This window comes from Anoplolepis gracilipes, chromosome 7 (genome assembly GCF_047496725.1).
Source record: "Anoplolepis gracilipes chromosome 7, ASM4749672v1, whole genome shotgun sequence".
Classification (NCBI taxonomy): Eukaryota; Metazoa; Arthropoda; class Insecta; order Hymenoptera; family Formicidae; genus Anoplolepis; species Anoplolepis gracilipes.
The window spans coordinates 10118482-10142810 of record NC_132976.1 but is presented as its reverse complement, the minus strand read 5'-3'; the positions used below and the strand labels follow the sequence as shown (position 1 = coordinate 10142810).

General features: G+C 39.0%; 1 protein-coding gene and 1 long non-coding RNA gene across 4 annotated transcripts in view; one reads left to right on the top strand and one right to left on the bottom strand.

Moving 5' to 3' along the window:
• LOC140668215 (uncharacterized) overlaps positions 1 to 24329 on the bottom strand; it is a 240807-nt gene that overhangs the window by 108071 nt on the left and 108407 nt on the right. The window contains exon 3 of the long non-coding RNA XR_012047140.1: positions 1397 to 1485. This is a non-coding gene — a long non-coding RNA (uncharacterized lncRNA). The remainder of the gene's footprint in view (positions 1 to 1396; positions 1486 to 24329) is intronic.
• Positions 5182 to 24329, top strand: part of LOC140667384 (uncharacterized) — a 65473-nt gene continuing 46325 nt past the window's right edge. The window contains exons 1-2 of one of the 3 annotated variants that reach the window (XM_072895262.1): positions 5182 to 5456; positions 5567 to 17442. In XM_072895262.1, coding sequence (XP_072751363.1) covers positions 6160 to 7632 — 1473 coding nt within the window. In that variant the 5' untranslated portion in view covers positions 5182 to 5456; positions 5567 to 6159 and the 3' untranslated portion in view covers positions 7633 to 17442. Of the gene's footprint in view, positions 17443 to 24329 lie in introns of those variants that run through there. The other 2 variants (XM_072895263.1, XM_072895264.1) reach the window with 2 other exon arrangements.

Sequence of the window (24329 nt, the reverse complement as noted above, 5' to 3'; positions counted from 1 at the left end):
AAATTGACGTGCTTTCTCGCGAAAACCAGATGAAACGAAATCTTGGTAAAACAAAGCAGAATTTGATAAAATGCCGAACTTTTTCTGCTGATGAATAATTATCTCGTCATCGTTTTTTTATAAATGTGATAGAAAACTTTAAATTTATTGATTATTTTTAACGTGGAAAATAAATTCGCAGATAGACATATATTTATCTATATATCTTCGTAACGTAAATAATTATTTTACTTATCTCGAAATTTTTACCTTTGACAGACTGTTTTATATCAAGATTTTAATTGTTGATTACAGCAATATATTCTAAACGACTCAAAACTTGATATAAAAATGTCATCAGTCACAGGCACGATATCCTATCATCTTTTCTTCAATCTAGAAAATGCTTTATCTCAGCTACAATGCGATTGATTAAATGATATCGCTTCCAATATCGAATCGCTTCGTTGACCGTAGCTGTCTGTGTTTCTCGTTGCAGGCCATAAATAAGATTGTCGGGCGTTCGCCAGACCGCAGAGGATACCCCACCGTCAGATAAGTCTGATAGATGCACCTCGGTGATTTCCTTCGCGAATATAACTCGGACCTTCTCGCGTGATCCCACAAAATTTAGCGCCTGCAGCGCGGTACATTATTGCGATCCCGAGGCAATTTGCAACACCGGCCTTATTTAACACCGCGAATGACGAATTTGCCGGACGATTCTTCGCCGAGGAGAAGTTTCCTAATAATGAGCGACGTGAGTCCACCGAATCTGATAAAGACTCCATTGTGGACTCTACCTATAATTTATCTTTGCAACGCGGCGCGGGCAATAATGTTCGTTACTGCAATATGGCGCAATTTTCTGTATCTACCTTATCAAACGACGGGCAATTTGTCCATCGTATTTTCTATCTAAATGTCCAATTAATAATAATTTAATTACATTACACTGTTCTCTCCAACTCAACTGTCAGGCGGGTCGGATTAATGATTTGTAAGATTTAATTCTCCATAATTTATGTGCGAAGGGAAGCTAATTAAGAAAGAATTCTATCTATAGATCAGAGAGTAAAGTGTTGCTTCAATTAATTGCGTAAGCAGCATACCTATCTTATTTTTATGAATATAATTCGCATATCCATAGTGCAGAGTAACGCGTTTAAATAAAACGAAAAATAATAATTTCTCGTTGGAATGATAGATGCACTTTATCGTTTATAAAACTAGAAAGTTTAGTATATTATACAAGCTATAATAAAGAGTAATAGGGAACAGCTTTTAGAATAACCGATAGACCAGTGTCCTTCCCTGTTTCTTATGGCAAACCGCTTATCAAACCCAAATTGGCGCTTTCTTTGCCATGCTAATGCTGCCGGGCAGCTCGATACTCGAGAAATCAATATGTACTCACAGTAGCAGGGACGCAGCCTCTCTGGTTAGAGCTTTGAGTATCTTTAAGTTGAGGTCCTTTTATTTCAGGTGTGAATTCCTTTTTTTAATCTAATAAAAAACAAAAATAATGATATTAAAATAAATATAAATCATTTTATCTTTTATGAAAAATTGAGACTAAAATGTAACAAGCTGAAAAATATTCGTTTAATGTTCTTTTTAAAATAAAACTGTCAATCGTTACGGCCATCATTTTTTATTTGAGACATTAAGAAATTGTTTTTTGAATAAATTAAATGCAGATTAATGGTATATCGAAGCGAACAAAAGATTAAGCGACATTCTATGACAGTGCCGACTCTACGCAATCCTGAATGTCACGAAAGGAATTTTAGTTTGCTGTATATTACACACTTCGCACGGATGCGTCATAAATCACGTTAAGAAGTATTTCCCAGAGTTAGTATGCATCACTAACTTTAGCACGGTATAAATTATTATATCATTAAGCGGATTCACATCAGCACGCATCGCAAATAACATATTCGCCACAATTAGAATAAAATCTGAGATCGAGATAAAAAACAGTAGAGCAAAATTAATCAATTCGGACAAATTAAGATGTAAATTATGCAAATTGATTCAATTCTATGAAGGATACGTCAACGTCTTATACCGCCTTAGATTTATCGTTGCAAAAAACTAATAAATGTAAATAAATTATATTATAAATAATAAAATATAAAAAAAAACTGTTTTAATGTTCTATAGTTAATCTTAATCAACACATTTAAGTCACTTTAACGACTATATTTATCTTAATAAATATTTAACTACTAAATAAAAAATTTTATATATTTAATTTCATATAAAAAATAACTATCTGCGGAGTGATTAATGTTTTTATTTGTAATCAAAATACGAATCTTTTGTCATTACAGTGTAAATTTATTTGCATTCTTTGATAAGAAAATTGATTGCGACGATCGTATTATTTGCAACACATAGAAAAAACTGAAGATGACACTCGTACAAATGTCAAGCTTATAAAAATATTATAAAAACATTACACTTGAAAAAATGTCGATACTTAATGAATTGAGTAAATAAAAATGACAAATCAGAGGAGAAATCGAGAAGCTTTCTGAGCATATACCAAGAATCAATTCGTATATATAATAGATCCGCCCCTGGAAAGGATGCATCACCTCGTACCACAAGAGCAAGCTGCATCCTCTCGACGAATGAGAGTAGCCGCTTACGAATTAGCGAGCGCGCAGTACAAGTCTCGGCTAACTTACAGGGTGTACCCTAAGCGAAGAAAGCCTTAGGGATACTAACGAGCACGTGGACGCTCGTTAAGGCGGGAATGTGCAGGGTATCCCGCGTTAACGAAATTTACGAAGGCGGCCGGCTGTAACGAGTTCGAGACTCGAGTACATGTTGCGAGGATATCGTCGAAACTCCTTAATCCCGCGATCGCGGTTGTTAAACTGAGCGTTTTTTTTTTCCACCATTACACGCACCATATACGTATCGACAAAACTACCACGTTCGCATTTTTGACCTTGTTTCAATATCTTTTTTCGTTAATTTTATCTGAATTACGACGCGCTACCTTGATCCTCGTCCAACGATGGTACGTTATTAAACGGTCATATGTTTCTCGAAAATTGCAACAGAGAGAATGAAATATCACTACGAAGCACGAAGAAAGCAGATGCAGACTGTTAAGTGCATATAGTACATGTGAGATATCTTCAAAAATAATTCATATACATGTTGCGAGAAAAGTGCAATCTTATTTTTGGAATCTCTTTAGCTTCTAATTTCGAATATTTGATAAGGAAAAAAATAAAGCGAAGCAAACACGGCTTGTTTCGTGACGAGACTAGCCGTGATTTCATTCTAGCAAATGACGGTGTGATATACCGAGAATAAGTATAATTGGATGGCAAGAATTTATAAACTTCGCGAAGGTATCTTGCGTCTCTCACTCGCTTCTCAGTAAATGTCAGATTCGCGTTCAAGTTTATGAAGTGTTAACGTGCCACTGACAATACGTCATTATACTAGGCCTCCTTGATGGCTGAATGTACGAGTCGGTTTCGCGGTAAATTTCTATTTAAGTGTCACACTTGAAAAGAGAGAGAGAGAGAGAGAGAGAGAGAGAGAGAGAGAGAACGCGTGCATACATTGAAACATAAAGCCGCAAACGATAACCGACAAAATTCTCACTTACCGGAATCGAAATGGAACCAAGAGTATTCTAGAAAATGCGTCTGCGAATAATAATTGGAGTTTATCGACAAAGACATATTCACATGAATTGGTTTTAACCCTGGCATCTTTTCATTGCGTATATAAATGTATATATGTATATCTATCTTAATAAAGTCTCTTAACATCACTTAACAGCACACACACTTTTTTATATATATAATTGGATGAGTATTACTTTTAATACTGTATGTGTGTGATAAAGATAGAAGCAATTTGATTAATTAGTCAAAAAGTTTGTGCGCTATCATTTAACCCCTGTTCGCAGTGTAGCTAAAATAGACTGTTTGTGCCACCAGTGTGTAAAAAAAAAGTTTTTAAATTCTCTTGATGATTTTACTATTTAGGTTATTGGATTCGTCATTTTGAATTTTGAAATTCTGATGTCAAATTTGAATTCAGCGACCCCAAAACCTCAAGACCTTTTTTTTTTAAATGGCCGAGTTCGGCCATAACACACTGGTGGCACGATTTATTTTTGATTCGGCTCATTCCAGTGTATGGGGTTAAAAAACTTTCGATATAATTATGTATATGCAATGCTAAAAACTGAAGTCTAAATTGATTATGTACATAAGACAACAATTCTTAAGAATAACTATTCTTCCCACGTAAAATTGAAATACACAAGCCGACGATTTTTTACTTTTTCATTCTTTTCTGCATAAAGATCAATTATGATAATGAGCTTCAATAATCTCTCCAAAATCATGTTGAAGCACGTTCGAATTTCTCGCTAACCAGAGTAAAAATGAATATATGTATTACATGTATATCTGCTAATGTAGAAAAATGCATTCTGAAAACCGATCAGCCACAAGTTTAAACGGTTAGTAGAAATGGACGTTAAGTGTATATACGTGAGGCTAAAAAAGCGTTAGATCGCATATGAACGGATGAAGGAATCGGAAAGAACACGCGAAAACGTAGAAAGCGAAACAGACGGGAATGACAGGAGAGGCAATTCTGGGGAACTGATTGTGAAACAAACAACGGCAGAGAGCAGAGATAAAAGCGAGTGGGACAGACGCCGACAACGAAACGAGCCGACGCGACGAACGTGGCATAGGCTGCTGGATTACCTATGGATAGATACGCAGGAATCGTGGAAGAAGTACGCAGAGAATAAGCGCCGCGACGGAATAAAGGACGAAAGGTAGGGAGAACGGCTGCTCCCACCGATACTCACATTACTACTCGGCTGATACCATGACTGGAAGGGGGAGAAATCAAACGAGCGAGAGCGAATACGACGAACAAGGATCGAGCGCGTCTTTGGACGTAGAAGGGTGACACGAGTCGTGGAAGTGGAACGCGATGAAGGCAACCAATGAAACGAGTCCGTCGTAATGTCATCCCGCCGGAGTGAGGCAATTGTGGGCGTTCCAGAGTGGTCAGTTCACACAACGGCTGCCAGATGTCACGACGATCTTTCGTCCGCGTACCATCGGGCTCATCGTCAGGAGAGGCGTACGCGTTTACGCCCAGAAACGCCCATCGCTGGTCCTCCCGCCGCTTCCTCGCCGCAGACGGTCCGCGGCAACCAACTGGACAAGCAGGCCCGTGGTCCGGTTTCACGGCGTCGCACAACGACTCCGTCGAAACCCGCGTCTACTCCCAGCATCGCGGAGGACTCCACGTTTTCAGCGGCGCGATTCACTCACACGAAGAGCGCTTCTGACGTTCCTTATCTTCGCCGCGTTCGGTTTACTGTCACTGTCGCGTTGAGGACGTGGTCTTTGGTGATCTTTACACGACTTTCGAGAAACGTTCGACAATCGTCGAGGACTCTGAAATATGTGAGAGTGCATTGTATTAAAAAAAATATATATATATATATATATACATATAGCAGAGACTTTGAAAAAGGATACACTTCGCGGGCTTACAATTCTCGTTTAAAATATAGGGACATCAAGAAGAAAATTATCCGTGCTACAGAGGAATATGGAATCCGGATTCGAGGTACTTTGTAGTGTAACATCATCAAAAAGTCAACGAGAAAAAATAAACCGAGGATGAAAGCGGGATGAAGTATAGATAACCGCTTGTAAGCAGCCCGTAAGCTGTCCGTCGGAATGAAGTAGCAAGATTATGGTTTAACCGGTGACAGAACTTCACAAGATGTTGATGTAACCGTCGGAAGTGTGATACTGCGAAAGGAAATTCATCAAGCGGAAAAATCATTTTAAAGTTGTTATGTTATGCCATCTCACGTAACCCATCATGTACGTTAAAAAGAAATCGTGAAGCTCACAAGTATAGTGACTAAGACACTAAGGATGACGTCGTCCGTTGATGCTAAACGGAATACTTCCGTAAGGTAAATTATTTAAAATGATATTACACATCGAGGAAAAATTACAATCAGTTTAAAGAAACGTCTTGTTAGGAAGGAAAAAATCATCATGGAAACACGGAAACTATGAAAGTTTCATTGTGATCGAATCAAGCAACCTGGATCTATCACTGAGTGAGGTGGGTGTCTTCTCTCGGAAAAAAATGTCGAGTACATCCCCTGCACCACCAATGGGTCTGGATACCGGGACAGAATCAGAAACTAGAGCGAACCACCTGATCTCGCGGCTGGATCAGGATCTAGAAGACGCGGAGAAACGTGATCGAGCGCGAAAAACGGAGTGCAGTAACGCGGATAGCGATTGCGAGAGCGATACGAGCGAGGTGTTGAGCGTTGGCAGTGAACCCACACCGACAAGCGTCGTCGGAGTGCGTGTATGCGGAACTATGAGGTACCATGACCAGGAATCTGCGAGTTCCGGTCGTGGCGAGTTTCGTGACGAGGAAAACACGAGAACGTCAGAGACGCCGTCGCCGGCCAGCTCCACTAGCTGCAACGACCTATATTATCAGCGCACGTCCAGTAATCACGTGTCAGCGCCGAGTCCGCCCGGCTACAGTCAACCACCGTCATCTCCTACAGCGTCTTCCGTCAGATCCCCGGCTTCCTCCTCGGCCACCGCCTCATCTCCAGGTCGGCCAGAGGCTATCCAAGAGGCTATCGTACCTAGGTACCAATCTGGTCATCAACAACACTTACTTTCTCGATACTCCTCCAGGGAATCTGAGATCTCCGATTATCCAACGCGAGTCCAGCATAGCATTGGTCACGAGATCGTTTATCCTACCGTGGAGAGGTTACACCGTACACCCATAAGCGTACCTTTAGTAACGAGGCTCTCATTGTCACCGCCGTCGGCCATGACGGTCGCCGGACTTCAGGCGACAACACCTGGCGTTCTCCATCCTGCCGCCTGTAGAGATCCGCGGGAGACCGCCACGTTGATGCCGCATCATAGCCAGCATCTACATCACCCCAACGCTCACACGCATTTGCAACAAAGCTCGCAGGTGCAGCACGTGCCGGCAAATTCGGTGCACCAGCATCGACTCTCGGTCAGCAAACTCCTGCAGCGAGACCCTGGAAGCCCGGCGTCGCCAACCGGCACTAGGGAAGAGAACGGACGTACCCTGCCGGCCGCAAACGGCGTATCGAATAGTATTGGCAACAATGGCAATCATCACCACAACAATCATAACAACAATAACAATCTGCAACATCAGGCGGGCCTGAAGTTTAGCATAGACAATATTTTAAAGGCGGATTTTGGCAGAAGAATCACGGATCCGATTTCCCTGAAAAAATCCCGGCCTAAAAAAGTGTCTTCGAGGCCGATCGATCTGACGAAGGACTTTCTGGAATCGTCCTCCGACGCATCCGAAAGAAGCAGCTCGGAGACAACGACGACGACGACCACCAATGCATCTCCCACCAGCGTTTCGACCGGAAACTCGACGTCCAAAGCGACTGGAGCGACTGGGACGGATCCTGGCAAGATGTTGTGGCCTGCGTGGGTCTATTGCACCAGATACTCGGATCGGCCTTCCTCTGGTGAGTTACCGATATCATTATTTAATGCGAGGTTTTCGTGTATTGAGTTACGTACAATTATATAGAGAGCGTGATAGTAATTCATTCGGCAACTTCGTTGATGAGAATTATGTGAAAAAAGTTGTTTATATGAAAATGTGATTCATCTATACGTGATGAAATCTTTGGCAATCATTCGTGTAACGTGTCACGATGATCAAGCTTCAATTTATCACTATAGAAACGATAATTTACATCGTTGTGTTGAAATATACGACAGATCCATTACAATTCCTTAAAAAATTCGCAAATAATTGTATAGAGTTTCATATAAATGGGCCAATATAACAACAAAAATGTATAATAATACCATTAATCAAGATACATATTCCGAAAACACGTAAGTGTTTAAATAAAATAAAAATAGATAAAATAATAAATAGTAAAATAAAATAGCATGATTGTTTGCCTACATAAGAGTTCTCTATAAATGCAATATTTCGAAATGCTATAATTTAATATCGAAGATTATATATATTATACGCGCGTCAAAAATGACGAAGCAAGTTTTACACATTTATTGTTGGAGTGTGAGATATTACCCAATACTTGTGAATAGAATCTCTCATTAGGAGCTAATATAATGGCTTTAAGCACACCGAATGTATATAAATTTCTTAGTCAGAGAAGAAATATTTAAGTACACTGGGAGAGAAAGAAAATGTTTCTCGCCATTGTGCGAGAGAACGTTTGTTATAAACGGCTGCAATTTACTACTGTCACGATTCGCGCTCACATTTGCAGAATCGACTGCCACGATTTTTAAATAATAATTAATTAGTGAAACGTATGGCGTTTGCGCATACGTACACGCACGCGTTCGTTGCAACACTTGTGTGCTTTGATAGGTGAATGATACAACTGTTTAAATATGTAAACATATTTTTGGAAGACCGCGCGGAAAGGGAGGAAGAGCGAATAATCTCGTAATTTATAGTGAAGTAATTTCTCAGTGTTGTATAATAAATGATTTAAGATCTTTTTTATCAATTTCATCACATTTAATTGATATACAGTATATATAACGCATATTTATTAACAAAAAAAAAAAATATATATATATATATATATATATATATATATATACATATATAACTTATTGTTAGCATCGCACACAAAAAAAGAAAAAAATACACATAATCATACGACACGTGAATAATTTGGTTGCCTGTTTGTGTAAAACTTATTTTGAACGAGTCACAATGTATTACGGCATCTTAGATTATTGACTGGACAGTTAATTATCATCTGCTCTTCGAAAGAAGTATGTCGGTATTATCACCGCGTTTTTGCACCTTCGCGCAGATAGATGGTCCTTTCAAGTGACACAGGAAAACGTGTAATTACTTTACTTCCCGACCGAGTGCCGGCTTGATGAATGATAGAAAACGTTTCTTCGTGTCATTCATATCTGATATACGCTTATTGTCAGGAAACAATAGTTAAGCAGTCGGAGAAATAGCCGCTCTCTGCCTCATAAATCAAGCACAGCCATTTCTCATCTGGTAACGCAAGTAACAATTTTCTAGGCGGATCTCCAAGACTTGTGTTATTGTGTAAAAATTCGATCGATAAATTTATATAATTGAATTTCATCTATCTCTTTTTGTGTTACAGTTTATATAGTCTTCGCATTATTACATTAAGCGATTTAGATCACAAAAGCTATATCAATTATTATACAGTTATCTATATACAATAGTAGAACGTGATTACATTTTTATAATGATATATATATTCATTTCTTCTGTAATTAATATGCTGTATGTGATGACATCTTTTTAAGTAGAAACTGCTCTTACGTTGCATCTCTTCATCGCGCGAACTTGATAATCGTAATGTATCGCCATTATGTCAGATCCGTTCATTATACCAAACACCGTGACGAATAGATAAATGCTCTCGCCTGGAGAGATATTATTGGATCACCTTTTGCTATTATGTCTTTACAAGGCGTAATTCCGCGACAGGCAGATAAGAAGCACATACAAGTAGTTAAGACGACGACTATAAAATCTAATTACCGTAATTGCACGCGTGGTGGAGCGGATTCATTGATATCACGGGTATATTCTTTTCACGCGTTCGCGTGCGTTAACATCCAGCGATATAATCGCGCAACAAAAATTTCTACATATAATTAAATTTACAGCGTCTAAAAGAAAGGAGATGAATCTAATCGACGTATTGCTAATCTCACACATTTTATGAGATTTTTCCGCTCGTAATAATTAAAATACGATTAAACTTTTTTCCCATTACTGGCTACTTTATTGAAGAATATGAATACGGTACGGTAAAGTATTTCCTCGTTAAGAGCCTCATAAACACACATTGCACGCTGTAATTTTCCTGTAAAATATGCTATAATATAAATATCGAGCATCTAAAAATGATTAGACACATTGCACAAAAGTATTTTCTTATATATTAAATCATAAAATATTACATGTGTCAGCCGAAAATTTTAAATTGTAAAATAATTAATCATTACACATCTTAAAATTTAAACTTGATTATTAATTATATTGACTAACTATAAACTTGATTTACTAACTTGCGGTTGACACATTAGGGAATAAAAATTGTTTATAAATCATAGATAATTAATCAAAGATTATTTTATCCGATAAAGTATTATCAATATCTGTCATCAAGACTGCAACCCAAATAAAAAAGAGAATACGACATCAGCTATTACAGCTGCGTTACTAATCTAGAGCAAAATTGTATCGCGTAATCGTAACGTGGGAAAGTGCGCGACGGCGATCGATCAAGCGGCGCGTTTATGCTTATCGTTTGCTTCGTCAATGCGAAAAAAAAAGAGGACGAGGTCCGTGATAATAAAAGAGCTGCAGTATATTGCATAGTTATATCCATAATACGTCAAATAGTCATCGCGATCTCGACTAGATTGACGATACATTGAGCGCGAGACGCAATAAAAGCCGGTGGTATCGCGCGCTAAAATCCATTTACGGAAAGTTATAGCTAATTAGTTCCCTCGGTCAGGATGTGCAACGCGCACGGGCCGATTTCCCGTTAACGAGGCTCGAATTGATGCTACATCGGGAAAGGACAGCGGCGGTAACTACACATTCATCACATCCCGTGGGTGAGAATTTGAAAAATCTACACGGAACGTTTTATAGCCATTGGATATATTGTCAACATACGAACTCATTAAACTCGTCACCTCGAAATGTGAATCATGTGTGATTACAACGATCGTGCAACGATTCTACGAATAATAGGAATGCAAAATGACGGTCGAGGAATCGCCACGTAATTGGCATTCGGTAGACATCGATTTGATAATACAAATTTCGTTGTATAATTACATACAGATAATACTTTAGCGAAACTTGAAAGAGTTGCTCAATGTTTCGCGAATTGTTGCGCGTTTAAAAAATAATTCTATCTCATCCTAAAGAAAGACAAATGCAATTCAGTATTGTCTGTCATTGTTAACTGATGAATCGGCACGGCATTACGTAATTAAGGGAACGATCAAGACAGCAGGCGATTGATTCGATAAAAAACGATGCACATTATACGAACATATCGAGTCTTAACGAAATGTTCACGGCAAAATAAAGAGGCAAAATAAATTAATTCGCGGACCTGGTTCCCGTAGCTTCGTTTGCCCCTCTCTCTTTTTCTCATGGCCGATCGATCGAATGGGACAGCTGATATATGTACATACGTTATACAATTGGCATACGTACAGCCGGGCGTGCTTGCTCCGTATCGGGCGGTCTCGCGGGATCCATCGATCTCTTGTTAGGGTTAAATCGAAGGTGTCTCTCGTTCTTCGTGGCTGAACACGATAACAAACCAAGTCTACGCGTGGATCGCGCACGATAGCCCTGGAGGCAGTTACAAAACCTATGAATGGCTTCCGTTCGTTCCAGATATCGTAAAGTGTGTTTTCAGATAAAATTCCGCCGTTTTCGTCTTATATATTATACTCCTACCTGTTTGTCGCGTGCAACAAATGGCGCTGTTACCTACTTGTACATCTTAGATCTTAGGTAGTATCAAATCAATGTGCTCGATACGAGGACGAGTTGAAAATCTACATATTATACCAAAAAGAGTTCGTCCTCAATCGATTCCAAGAAATACCAACAAATGTATTTGTCGGCATCTATCTTGTGTGAAAAATCAACAATATTTAATATTCCATATTTAGTCTCAAGTTGATAATAATAATTATTAATTATCTGCTTGGCTGTTGTACACCTGTACGTAAAATTGTTATTATTACAATAATTTACATCATACAAGTCATCAAGTGCGTACATTAAATATTTAATGTCATGATATATCAAATATATTTACTTTTTTTAAATAAAAATTTAAAACTCACATTATGTGTGATAAGAGGTACACATATACAGATAAAAGTATTTATCAGTTTATTTATAAAATTAAAGAAAATCTTTCTCTCTTTCTTTCGATTTAAAGATGTTTTTGCGCAATAAAAGAAATGTATCTTTATCACTGGGAAACACGAAAAGTTGTAATTATGTCGACATTATCATTATATCTATATAAAGATAATCGTCCGTCAATTTCGCGTCTGTTAATTATGTAACAACCACAGCAACTTCCGTTCCATTAGGTAGCAGCAGCGGTGAAAAAGCAATGTCTCGAAGGCATCAAAAACGAATCTTACGAGTCTTCATTTCATCATCCGAATAAAATCCCGCTTAATGACCTATTAATGACTTTGGTAATTATTCTTATCCGCGATATTATTGTCTGCGGTTCATTGCACGGATTAAATTTTTTCTCGGCCGAGCAGATAAGCATAGGAAATTAAATCTTGGCTAAAAGAAGCGGACAAATATAAAAACATTATTTAATATGCGGCTTGCGAAAAATTTTTTCTTCACAATTCTATTTGACGTGGATATAGAGGCGCGAATAATAGCGCAATGAATACGTGATAGAAGCAAGTAATTAATGCAGCTTTTGAAAGTTTGTACACCAATTAGAGTCACACGATTAAGGATATTGTATGCGACGCAGATTAGTTTCCATAATTAGACATGGAATGTGATAGAAAAAAATAATCGACATAACTTACCGAGAACGATCATTACATCACGTGTATAAATTATCGTGTTTATCTAGAAAAGAATTAATATTCATTTGAAGAATAAACCGCAAACACACGTACACACAGGTTTATCTTTACTCGAATAATTTTCGAATATCATTTTAATACGGAAAGCTTTATTTAACCTAAAAGCGTCAATCAATAATCTTATTTGAAACTTACATTCTTTTAACATATTTTCTCCTCTTAGAAATATCAGACAGCTGATATTTGCGTGTCGCTACCTCGTTTTCTAACATTCACGTATCATCGACTCACCTTGTCACCGTGAAATTAATAGAAAAGTCAATATTAGTCCCGATGTATCGTTATGATGAAGAATCTTCTCGATGCTTAAATTGGTATATATATGTACCGCGATTAGCAGATCGCATTTGTTGACGACACGACAGGGGATCCATTTGTTAGCCCCGGGAATGCCATTCAAATATCCACTGACTTGTGGGTGTAACTTGGCACAAAGTGGGCTTTTACACAATTGGTGCCGGGAAACAGCTTCTTCGCTATCCGATCCCTTGCCCACTTGCTAATGAAAGATCAAATGATCTTTCTCCGGTGAAATACGTGAATTTAATCAACCATGAAAAAAGAAATATGAAAGTCGATCGTAACGAAAGACATTTGTAATACTTGTAATCATTCGAGTTGTATCTACACGTTTGCTTATATCGATATCACAATTTAAGTCATTAACGTAAAAATATGTGAAATTATTATGGCAATTGAAAATAATTTACGGTAGCTGCATAAAGAGACGCGCGTTATTGGTAATCTTTCATGGACTTCAAGGCATTTGATTAACCGTACTCATCGACCCTCACGGTAATAAATTAGCAGTTAATAAGTAATTAAAAGGCCATGTCGATAGGAGAATAATGAGCGTGCGGTATTAAGCGACGCGATAACGGTACCGGAGCCAATACATTATCGTGATGCAGTGTCGATGGAACGAGCATAAAGAGACGCGTCGCTAAAGTGTCTTTAATTAGAAATTGTTTACGCCAGATGTGCAGCCTCGCGTTACACACCAGGATAATCTCTGACGGTTATTAAACGGCAGAAAGAACGTACACCGAGTCCGCTAATGAGCCTTCGGATTGACAGACAAGCGGTCCATAGGTGTAATGCGAGGCACACGCGGCACCGAGTACGTGTTTAGAAATTGAGTTCGCCGCTAATCGGTATCTAGGGAGACATCGAGAATCTATCAGTAAAAGGAAATCGACGAAACGCACACTCATCGCAACATCTGATTCTGGTCCACGAATAATAAAATGTGCGGAGCACCATCGTTATTAGAATTATATTCTTTTTAATATTTCTGACACCGAGACTAAAATTTCATAATCGATATTGTTAATTTTAAAATCAACTCTTTTTAAAAGTCTTGTAATTAATTTAAAAAAATTAAATAAATTTTTATTTTTACTCGCGCATACTTCGACCCATATGCGAAGCGATGATTGACTTCTTCCGTCTTTTGTTCCTTAGTATATTCAAAGCATTGAAAAAAAAAATTCTGAATAGAGCACGAGGATTAATCAGCTGTTAAAACGTCTTTTATACCGTGCAGAATCATTTCGCTGACAATAATTGGAATTAGAGATAGATCTGTTCTTCGTTATCGAAGAACAGACGAGTGATTCTTTTTCGGTCAGCTTTGTTGTCAGCAATGTAGTCTCGTCAATCACGATGTCGCTCGTCGTCCGTAAGATTTACACGCGTAGCAATAACACAAAGCGAGCGTAGGTGTCTTCGCGAGAGGAAGCTGTTTGTCGTACGCCTTTATAAACGGAAATTATACTCGCGCCTCGTGACATCAATCACGAATTCTTATAACCGTTTTATACGAGTAAGGACCCGATGCGTGACACGTGTAGTAAACGTGGAAGCTCTATTTAAGAATGACTCGTTCAAAGAATCGTGTTCAATGGTCGCCGTTATTTATGATCGCGACATTAAATCGAGACGTAATAAATCACACCTCCGCTATATATTGATCTCGTTGATGATTATTATTTTGTTTGTTAATCAATGTAAGAGAGGAACAATAACGATTAATGTGTGTATAAAACCAGTTTTATGTTCTTCACATCAGAATTGTGATTTACTGTATCGATAATAGTACGTACTAATCACAACTCATAAAGCGAAACTCTAGATGACAAAATAAGTCTCTGCTTGTTGTTAAATTTTTTTTTCGAAATTTATATAGCCTTGAAGACAGTGTTTTCTTCCTTCGCGATCAACGAATGCACCGCAAAGGAAGGAAACACTGTCTTCAGATTGGTAAATTGTACCTTCTGTAGGACATCAATCATTTCTCTGGCACGGACACATCGAAACGGTCGTGAATGCAAGCCGGAATAACGGACGTGCTTTAAATGGTCGTTGTCGTCAACAACGGCAGTATAAATTTATGCTTGATACTCAACGATGGCGTGAATGCGACGAGTGGAGCCCGAATAAAAATGGTTAATTCGTAAAGTTTTGCTTTCTAAAACGATTTCAAGAGGCCGAGTCTCGATACTTTTATTCACGACATATATTATCTAATACTCAGGTAACCTTTCTGGTAACAGCATTGATGGCTAGTTTTCGTAGTCTCGTTCGAACAGAATACGTCAATCTCTTCAAGAAGAATAATTCACGAGAGGAGAAAGTGCTTAGAGCACGAAAGTGGACCTGTCGTCGCTCCAAGACATAATGATCGCGTCTTTACTCTCCTACCTGGGCGCAGCTAATTCAGCTCGTTCAGTCACGTAAGTCCCGAATATGTCACAACGACTTACATTATAATACGCTCTCTTACATCGGACAGCAATGGTTTTACACGTATCAGACATGTTCCCTCATTTGCGCTCATTGTATAAAATGAAAATTGTATCCATTTAGCTGCGTGTACGAGTTGTACGTATTAGGAGCCGTTAAGAAACTCGACTAGACTCAGTTAGTTACCGAATAAGGGTAATAATATTCCATACATATATTTTATACAGTTAAAATCCAGTTGTTCCCTTACTTTTAATTATTCAGTATAATAATATATAACTAACACTCTGCAAAAATTTCTTGGCCCATTTAAATCTTTGTTATATCTCGAACAAACAGTTTCAACAGCTCACAAAAATAAATTTGTGTGTCTGAAACTTCTAAATATATATCTTAATATATATATATATATTACTGTTAATAGCCAATTATTATATATCAATTATAATTGTATTTGTCATTAAATACATAATGAATATAGTTACACAAAGAATGCATGTAAACCAACATTTTATTACTTCTGAAACAAGTGTTGATTACCGAGCGTGAAAAACTGTTGATCATTTAGAACACGTCAATCACATCACGTTCCCTCGTAGAGACGCTCCACGACACAGGGAAGCGCGCAAATGCGGGCCGGAAGTGGTCCTGTCGTCGACAACAACGACGTGATGAACGCATCTTCGCCTCTTCCACGCGAACGTATACGCAATCGCCGGGTCCGGATTGTGAGTGTATCCTCGTCGTGTGTGTGTTGAAAAGAGGGGACTTACACGCGTACGTGGGTGGGCCGTTACAGCCTCGTGTCACGGATTCCTCGAGCACGCGGTATTCCCGTAGAGCGCCGCGACGACACGTGGCATCGTTGAGAGATTCGGTAAATTATTAGCAAGCCAGTACACGAGAAAAGCTATGGTATTTTCTCTCTTTCTCTCTGTCTTCCGCCTCGTTGCCTCCTTTGCGTGACGACTGTATTAGGGAAATACACGTCCGGACTACACATTTTGAGATGCAGACCAAGAGATGGCCGTGTGCGGTATTTATTAAACGTCGGATTACGCTTATTAGAGAGATAATATGTATGTACACCTACCTAAAATCAAATATCCGCAATCTGTGAAATGCACGTTTATATAATTATTTCACAGCATGTAAAACGTGTAGATACACGCTAAATTATAAGTACAGGAATGTCACAATTTTTTCATTGATAACGAAACGATATTGAGACAAATGATTCTAATTTTCTGTAAAACAGTCGTTTTAAAAAATTAGACGCTATATCGGAGTTAAACATATATATATATATATATAAAGTTAGTAGATTCCATTACAAACCTGTCGTAAATAAATTCTTAGCGACGACTTTAAAAAGCACGAAGTAGCAGAAAAGATAAAAAGAAAAGGCTCAAGCATTCGAGACATCGTTCTCTTAATTGAAGTTATCATATGAACTGCCATTCGCTTTGGAGATATCTATATTTCGTTCATCGATAATGCGGTAAAAAAAAAAAGATCGTGGTAGTGGTAATGGATGACATCATTACGACGAAGGGTAGAATGGTATTTATGGAAGGCAGAAGGTAACCGGTCGGGCGACTTTCGTGGAAGACGAGCGAAGTCAAAAATGCCGGATCGCATCGCGGATCGTACGATTGGCCGTTGATTTGCGTGCGCTACAAAGTGTTGCGTGATTCATTGTTAACGAGATTGAGGAAATTATTAGCGAAAGCAGATATAGGATATAACTCGTGCTTTTTGGCGCACTTTTTCGCACGCGAGCCATCTGTAACGGGGTACATCGTGAAAAATACACGTTTCATGTAACGACAGTTTCTTCATTATCCAACGAGTGTGGAACACAATCGTACATTATGACAATTAACGCCAAACATTCAATTATTGCGAACCGGCAATAAAAATTCTTGCCTCTTTTAATGTCTCCCGCTCGTACTATTTACCCACGAGTGATATTTGTTCGTAGCGTGACCAATTGCCTTTCAACTCTTGTTCCAGTCGTATCACATGGTACGCGCGTACACACATTTTGTGTAGAAGAAAATATAGTAGGGACTGAATGGGCTGAGTGTGCAATTTAAACTGCACAACATACGACACGCATAACATTTTGCGCACCATATATGTGGGACAGACAAATGGACTCTATAGTTATGAGAGTCCCCCATATCTTTTTCCTAGAAATTAATAAATTACTTTAAAATTGAAAAAAAATATATATATGAAAAAATATAAATATATTATAAGAAAATAAATAAATACATTTCTCGTGATTCTTCTGACAATTCTGACAACGTGAAAATTTGACTTACCAATTTTCCGACATTATGCCTGTTAAGATTTCTCGTTCAATAATGGTATAACTTGATAAATTTTATTTTACAACATATTCTAAGAAAGGAACACGGATCTCCTGTCAGCATTGAATGGTTTGTGCGACATTGTAGAAAATTGTTTAGCCTCGCTCTTCTGCGAACAGGTGCTCGACCGTACAGGAAGAAATGGTTAGTTCGAGTAGCCGGAATTTGAGTAACGTCCCGCGCGGCACGCAGGGGAACACTTCCTTTCGTCAATTATCAGAGGCATACCATCGCGCGAAATTGCAGCCGGACGCGAAAAATGCAGCGCGTCGCAAGAAGCGTTCGCTTGCATCATCGACACCGACGCTCTACGCGTATTTCACGTGTCGCTGACAGCGCGACAAGATCGGCGCGCACAATGACGGATGACGTACTACTGCGAAACGAAGGGAGACGGAAACTTTAATCGGGAGGAAAGCCGCGTAACCGGTCGGGCGGCTTCGCAGAAGAGCGCAACAAAAAAAGCCGCTGGCGAGATCAAAAATATCCCGATCGCGGTGATCATGCGCGATCGTTAGCCGGTAGTCAGGTGGAAATTTGTTGCCCGAGTATCACGCAACGATATATATATATATATATATATATATGTACACGTACGTACATACACACATACTCGTGCGCGTGTTCGAGGAGATACGACGGGCCCACCCACACTACCGACCCGAAAAACCGGCCGTTGTTCCTTCCGTACGGCTATAATTTATCGCGGAGTGACTGACTGGTCGTTAGAGCAAGGGAGCGATAACGCATCCGAGAGAGAAAGGCAGAAATTATGAACGTATGTGCGTGTGATCGACCCGTCCATCGTTTGAGCGATTAGGATGGCATCCTCCTGCGTTTCTTTGTGGATCTCGCTCTCGAGAAACTTGCTTACGTCGTTAGCGAGGTATCGTTACGTCATTTTGCTCGAGCTCGCACTAATATCGAAATATTTTGCACGTACGGCAATATAGAATTCCTCTGACTATATACTTTATAGTAATTTAAATTTAAAACGTCTATAGAAACTTTACCATCTTTTTTACACTTTTTATATTTTAAGAAATAGCAACTTTTAACTTTTATGAATATTATGATCAAATTAAATCGTACAAATTAATAAATTGCAAATTTGTCATGTAAACTCATTGTCTTAAAAAAAGAGAAAAATTATAAAATTATCATAAATAATGTATATGCATTTGTAGCATAAAAACTTTTATGCCATTACGATTTATGATTGAAAAATGAAGAAGAGACAGATACAAACAATGTACGTGTGCCTGTATATATAATGCTAATTTGTATTTAGTTCTTTTTTTTTAAATTGAGATATTAAAATTTTTTATAAAAAGAAACATCATTGCATTTATCGTAACCAAGTATAGTCAACTCTATGCACCGCGATGTGTACGTTATCTGATTAAAGTTTCTTTATGGTTAATTACTTTGTCATACCGTTAAGTACCTTTTAATTCCTGGCTCATTCCCGATGTCTGCCTTTCAATCGGCAAGGCCGTGTTTCAATTATACTTTCCCAGCGCGCATTGAGATATTAAATGAAATCCATAAATTCATGGACGCGTCTCGATTAATCACGGTTACATGGGCTGCGTGAAAGGTAATTGCAAACCGCGCAACTGAATGCGCGCTGGTATAAACGCACGATTATTCCGCTGATTATATCTAATCTGAATTATCTAAACACATTACCGGGCTTTGCACAATCATAGAATTCATTATAACGCGCTCGTCGCGCGTCGTAAGTTACGAGGTTCATGAAGCTTCTTCGCGTACTTAAAGCTTCCTACTAGAGGGACACAGGCGGGGAGAAATTCGTACAAGCTTTCTGACCAAAATTAACGACCGTGAGGGTTGCGTGAAAATAGAAAACGGCCGAGTATTCGAACGATTCGTTAATCTTTGAGAGGGTGTTTAGTGCGAAAGTGTCATCCAAATCGGTGGCCTCTACGCGTAAGAGAAGCACGCCAGTTTCTAAGCGACGCCAATCTCCGTACGCAATTCTCATCGCGCCACGGCACGACTAGTAATTTTACGAAGCTACGAAAATAATCCTCGACCGGACAATAAAATTCACTCGAGCGAAGCACGTCATTTTATAAGCCAATACCTCCCGCGGCAGTTTCCATCTTCCGCCAAGAACGGCGGCGTTTACCATAAAATCCAATAAGCTTAAGTGTGTTCAACGCGAAAATAAGATAAACCCTCGATTTGAGATTAGACATCCCCTTGATACAAGGGCGGCATCAGCGGATAGACCCCACCCTAGTGACTCTTAAAATCCCCGGCAATCACCCTCTAACATCGTGAGCCCAATATTAATTACCGATTCGTCCTCGTTGTCTGCGAAGTAACGGCGATGGACCTATAAGTAATCATTCGTCCGCAAGAGAAAGAGAAGAAAAGATAATAAGAGAGAAAGAAAAAAGAGAGAGAGAGAGAGAGAGAGTAGCTACACACGATCGAGCTGGGAACGTTTAACGGATATCTGACGAGTTCATTAATAATCCTTGGTAGGTGGATATAGCTCTTCAGGTATTCGCGCGCTTAATTAATTCTCTTATGTAATTACCGCAAACTTCTCTCTCCGTCTTGCTTCTTTGTGCTTATTCAATCACGTATAGCCCACTCGCGGTTCTACAACTTGGCTACTTTTCGTCTTCGTGCCTCTCGTTACCTCCTTCCAGACGCTGCATCGCGAAAGAGATACGTTTACGACTTTGAACCCGATGCTTACACACACGGAAAATATGCTGGACGTAGAGAAGCATAGAGATCAGGGATTATCCGATTTGCTCGTATCGAAATAGCGTCTTGCGTGGACGAGCTACTTTAAGGCTTAAAATTAAATAAACGATATCTTATGTCAATAACAATTCCATCATTTTTGTTCCAATTGATTAATCTAATCTCGCATAATGTTACCCTGGATTTATTAAAAATATTGTAAACGTAATTATATGGAAATAATGATAAAGGCGATCGGAATTTGAGATAATTCAAAAATATGCGTGTTCTTCGGTGCTTTTAGAAATGTACACAATATAATTCAACTGTGCAAATACCACGCGACGGAGTTAGTTATTACCAAATCCTACGTAAAAGACAGATCGGGTAGGAGACACGTGGTGTATAAAAAAAAAATACTTTGTTCACCCTCGTGGCGACTATGCTTGGAATTCTCTCTCTCACGATCGACGTTGTGAAGCGCGACACTGTCGAAGGGTTGCTTTAATGAATTTATAGAGACTCGGGGGGGAACTTCCCCATTGAGCATCCCAAAAATTCGCCAGCCTATAAAAATACACAGGTTCATAGTTTCGAAAGAATCAACGTTTCGCGAGGGTATAAACGAAAAAAAAAAAAAAAACGCGAGTATTGTACGTCAAGTTCGTGATTAATGGTTTTGTAAAACATGTTACGAAAACTATATACAACAGAGTGAAATATGTAGTAAAAGTTAAAAGCCATCGATATATCCTGTAAGACAATTACGTTATCGCAAAAGTAACTTAACAACCTCGGAGAAAACAAGTTATGCATAATTCTGCCATCGCGTGCCTTCGTCGGCGACGTGCGATACGAGTAAAGCAATCTTAAAAATTTACGTAATACTAATGCAACGATCGCAAAGTATAACGTTAGTCGTAACATTGTTAACAAATGTCTCAGTCTCGCCGGAGAAAACGTGCGTCTGGTTAGTCTCACGACATATTTTCGCGCATTACTACGAAAATGAAAATGTGTGTAGGTCGGCATCGCGGTAAATAAAGAATTTATCCGCATGTGCTATAACCCGGTTAGAAGTAAGCGAGAGTAAAGTGCAGGTCGATGATCGACCTTTTAAGCACCAAGTGCGGTTGTATCCTCTCCACACTCGCTGCTTTATAGTTATAAATATATCTACTCGTCTTTACGTAATCGCGGCACACTCGCATGATTACTCGCGAGTCCGAAATTTACGATCCTCCAATAATAGTCGAGCTGAGAGAGGACAGGTATCTATACGTCACACGCTTGTGTCATTACGGTTATCCACTGTGGAAATAACCACCTTGGCCAATGTATTTTACGACGATCGCGCCCGCAGTAAAGCACAATAAAGTACGATTTGCCTATCTTACGTAGGAGTCAAATTCTCGCAATTTGCATTAAGCTGTTCTACTTTGAATTCAAGCACGTTCTTAAACGGTATATTTTTCTCTCTCTTTCTTTGTCTCATATAATAACATATTATTACGAAAACCCTTGAAAACTGAATTATTCACGTTTTCATACAATTATTGTTCTTGAAGCAAATGCATTTATAAAGTGAAAAAAATATGGAAAAATGCGACCAAAATTAGTATCACGCTTTAAACATTGCATAACTTAATTTTGTACGAGAAGTGTCAGCTGTTTTGTAAGTAAATAAATCGTATCCCTCGTTTCCAATGAAATATCATTATCACTTTTATTCTCCTATATTACAGCTTTTTCTCGCCAATGATAATAGCTATATGCCATGTCCAATTAAGTTTTCCGCGAAAGATTACGTTATTCGCAATAAATTTCTTACAGGTGCGTTAACTGCCATTCAAGCTTCGGTTAATTATATCAGATCTGAAACCTCGCATTATCTGTTCCCTTCCTTCCTTTCTCTCCTTCATGCGTCGTTGTGTTACATTTTACTTTTTTTCCGAAAAATAAATGGAGCAGCACTCGAATTAATTTGTCACGCGGATAACAACAATCTTCTCACATTTCACGATAATATTACCGTTACGAAGACAAATGAAGTCGAGAGACCGCCACTTCAAGAACGCGTCCGTTGCGCCTTTCTTCCTTCTATCACATTTTTTTCGACCTGACGAAGATACGACTTTTTTCAGCAGCTAATATCCTGTGGATTTATATCTCGTGCGTTCTTCTACTTCAAGGTAATTTACAACGTCTCTAGAATATGAATCTTTTCGAATCACGTTTCATCACTTTGAGTAGCACTAAGAAAACGCGTTTTGGAAGATACAAAGAAAAATTTAATCCTTTTATATAAAAAAAAAAAAAAAAAAAAAAAAAGTCGGGTGATCGCAAGGATTCTTTTAAATCGCAAGTAATGCGACAATTTGCCAATTGCGTAATTTCTCGATGTTGAATATAAAACGAGTAAATATCGGGAAAGACGGTTATATACGCTCGGCAAGAGGAGAGAGATTAGTAAATCCATATTATTAGCTTTAATGAGCCGAGACGCCGACCGCCTTCTTGCCCACGGCAAGATCCCGGCAAGGTGTGTGGCGAAAGTCGACTGCAGGGTGGCCTGTGTCCGGACTCTGAATACGTTCCTGAATACTATTAATCGATTGACGACCAACCGGACGGATATCCCGTGTGGTTTACCCATCGGTAGCAAGGTCAGCAACATTCTCTCGCATTCGTATAGAGATCGATCTGATCGCGCCATTTTTTTTAAATCGCGCTCGCTTCGTAAACATACTAGTTTTGGAGACATGGTCTTGCAAAACGACTTTTAATCTTCTGCACGAAATGGCACTTATTCTTGACGCGTAATCAGGATATGATAATTAGCCAACACTTAATTAGGACATTTGCATCATGTCGCGCGAATTGAAGGGATAATAAATTAATTATCACGAAAGTTGGTGAATTCAATTATCCGATTTTCACTGGCTATCATTCATCTCCATCGCATCGACAATTTTCCAAACGTATGCACGTTCCGAGAACGCGTCAAGGTAATCGATAAATTACATAGTGTGTGTCTTGAGTAATCTTGTCGTAAATCTACTCTTTATTCCGGCAGAAAGAAGGCCGGCGATTTTGTATTCCAAAACAAAGTACAGCTTCGAGGAAGCGAGCGCAATTGCAATCAATGCCTTTGACTGACTAAATTATATCAAAGACTTCCTTTTTTATCAAAGCATTACTTTGCCGAGTTTATTTCCGAGTTCAGATATTAAGCGGCTCAAGCAGACGCATGTTTTTGTGACAGCGTGGCAGCATGGGTGGCAAAGTTACATTAATTGGTCCGGTAAGAAAATTATACGATGTTTCCGTCGCCTTTCAATGCAGCAGGAGGATGAACGGATCGAAGCGAAGAGGACGAGGAAGAGGAAGAGAGAGAAAAAGAAAGAGAAAGAGAGAGAGAGAGAGAGAGGGAGAGGGAGAGGGAGAGGAAAAGAGAAAGATGCACAGAACGAAGAGTCCGCTTGATCGTAGTCTATGATTATGTTCTTGACTTTCGCGGTCAAGCCTCTTCATCCGTGCTTCCACGGTCCTCTCTATAGTGTTCCTTCCACGCCACTTCGTGTGTGCCGCTATTTATAGAGGCTTATTACTTTATTGCAACCGGACTTTCTGAATGTATTCCGCCCACGCAGTAGTCCGGGCAGCGGCGAGAAATTTTTTTTCAAGTCGAAACCGCTGTGCGGGTCAGTGCTGCCGT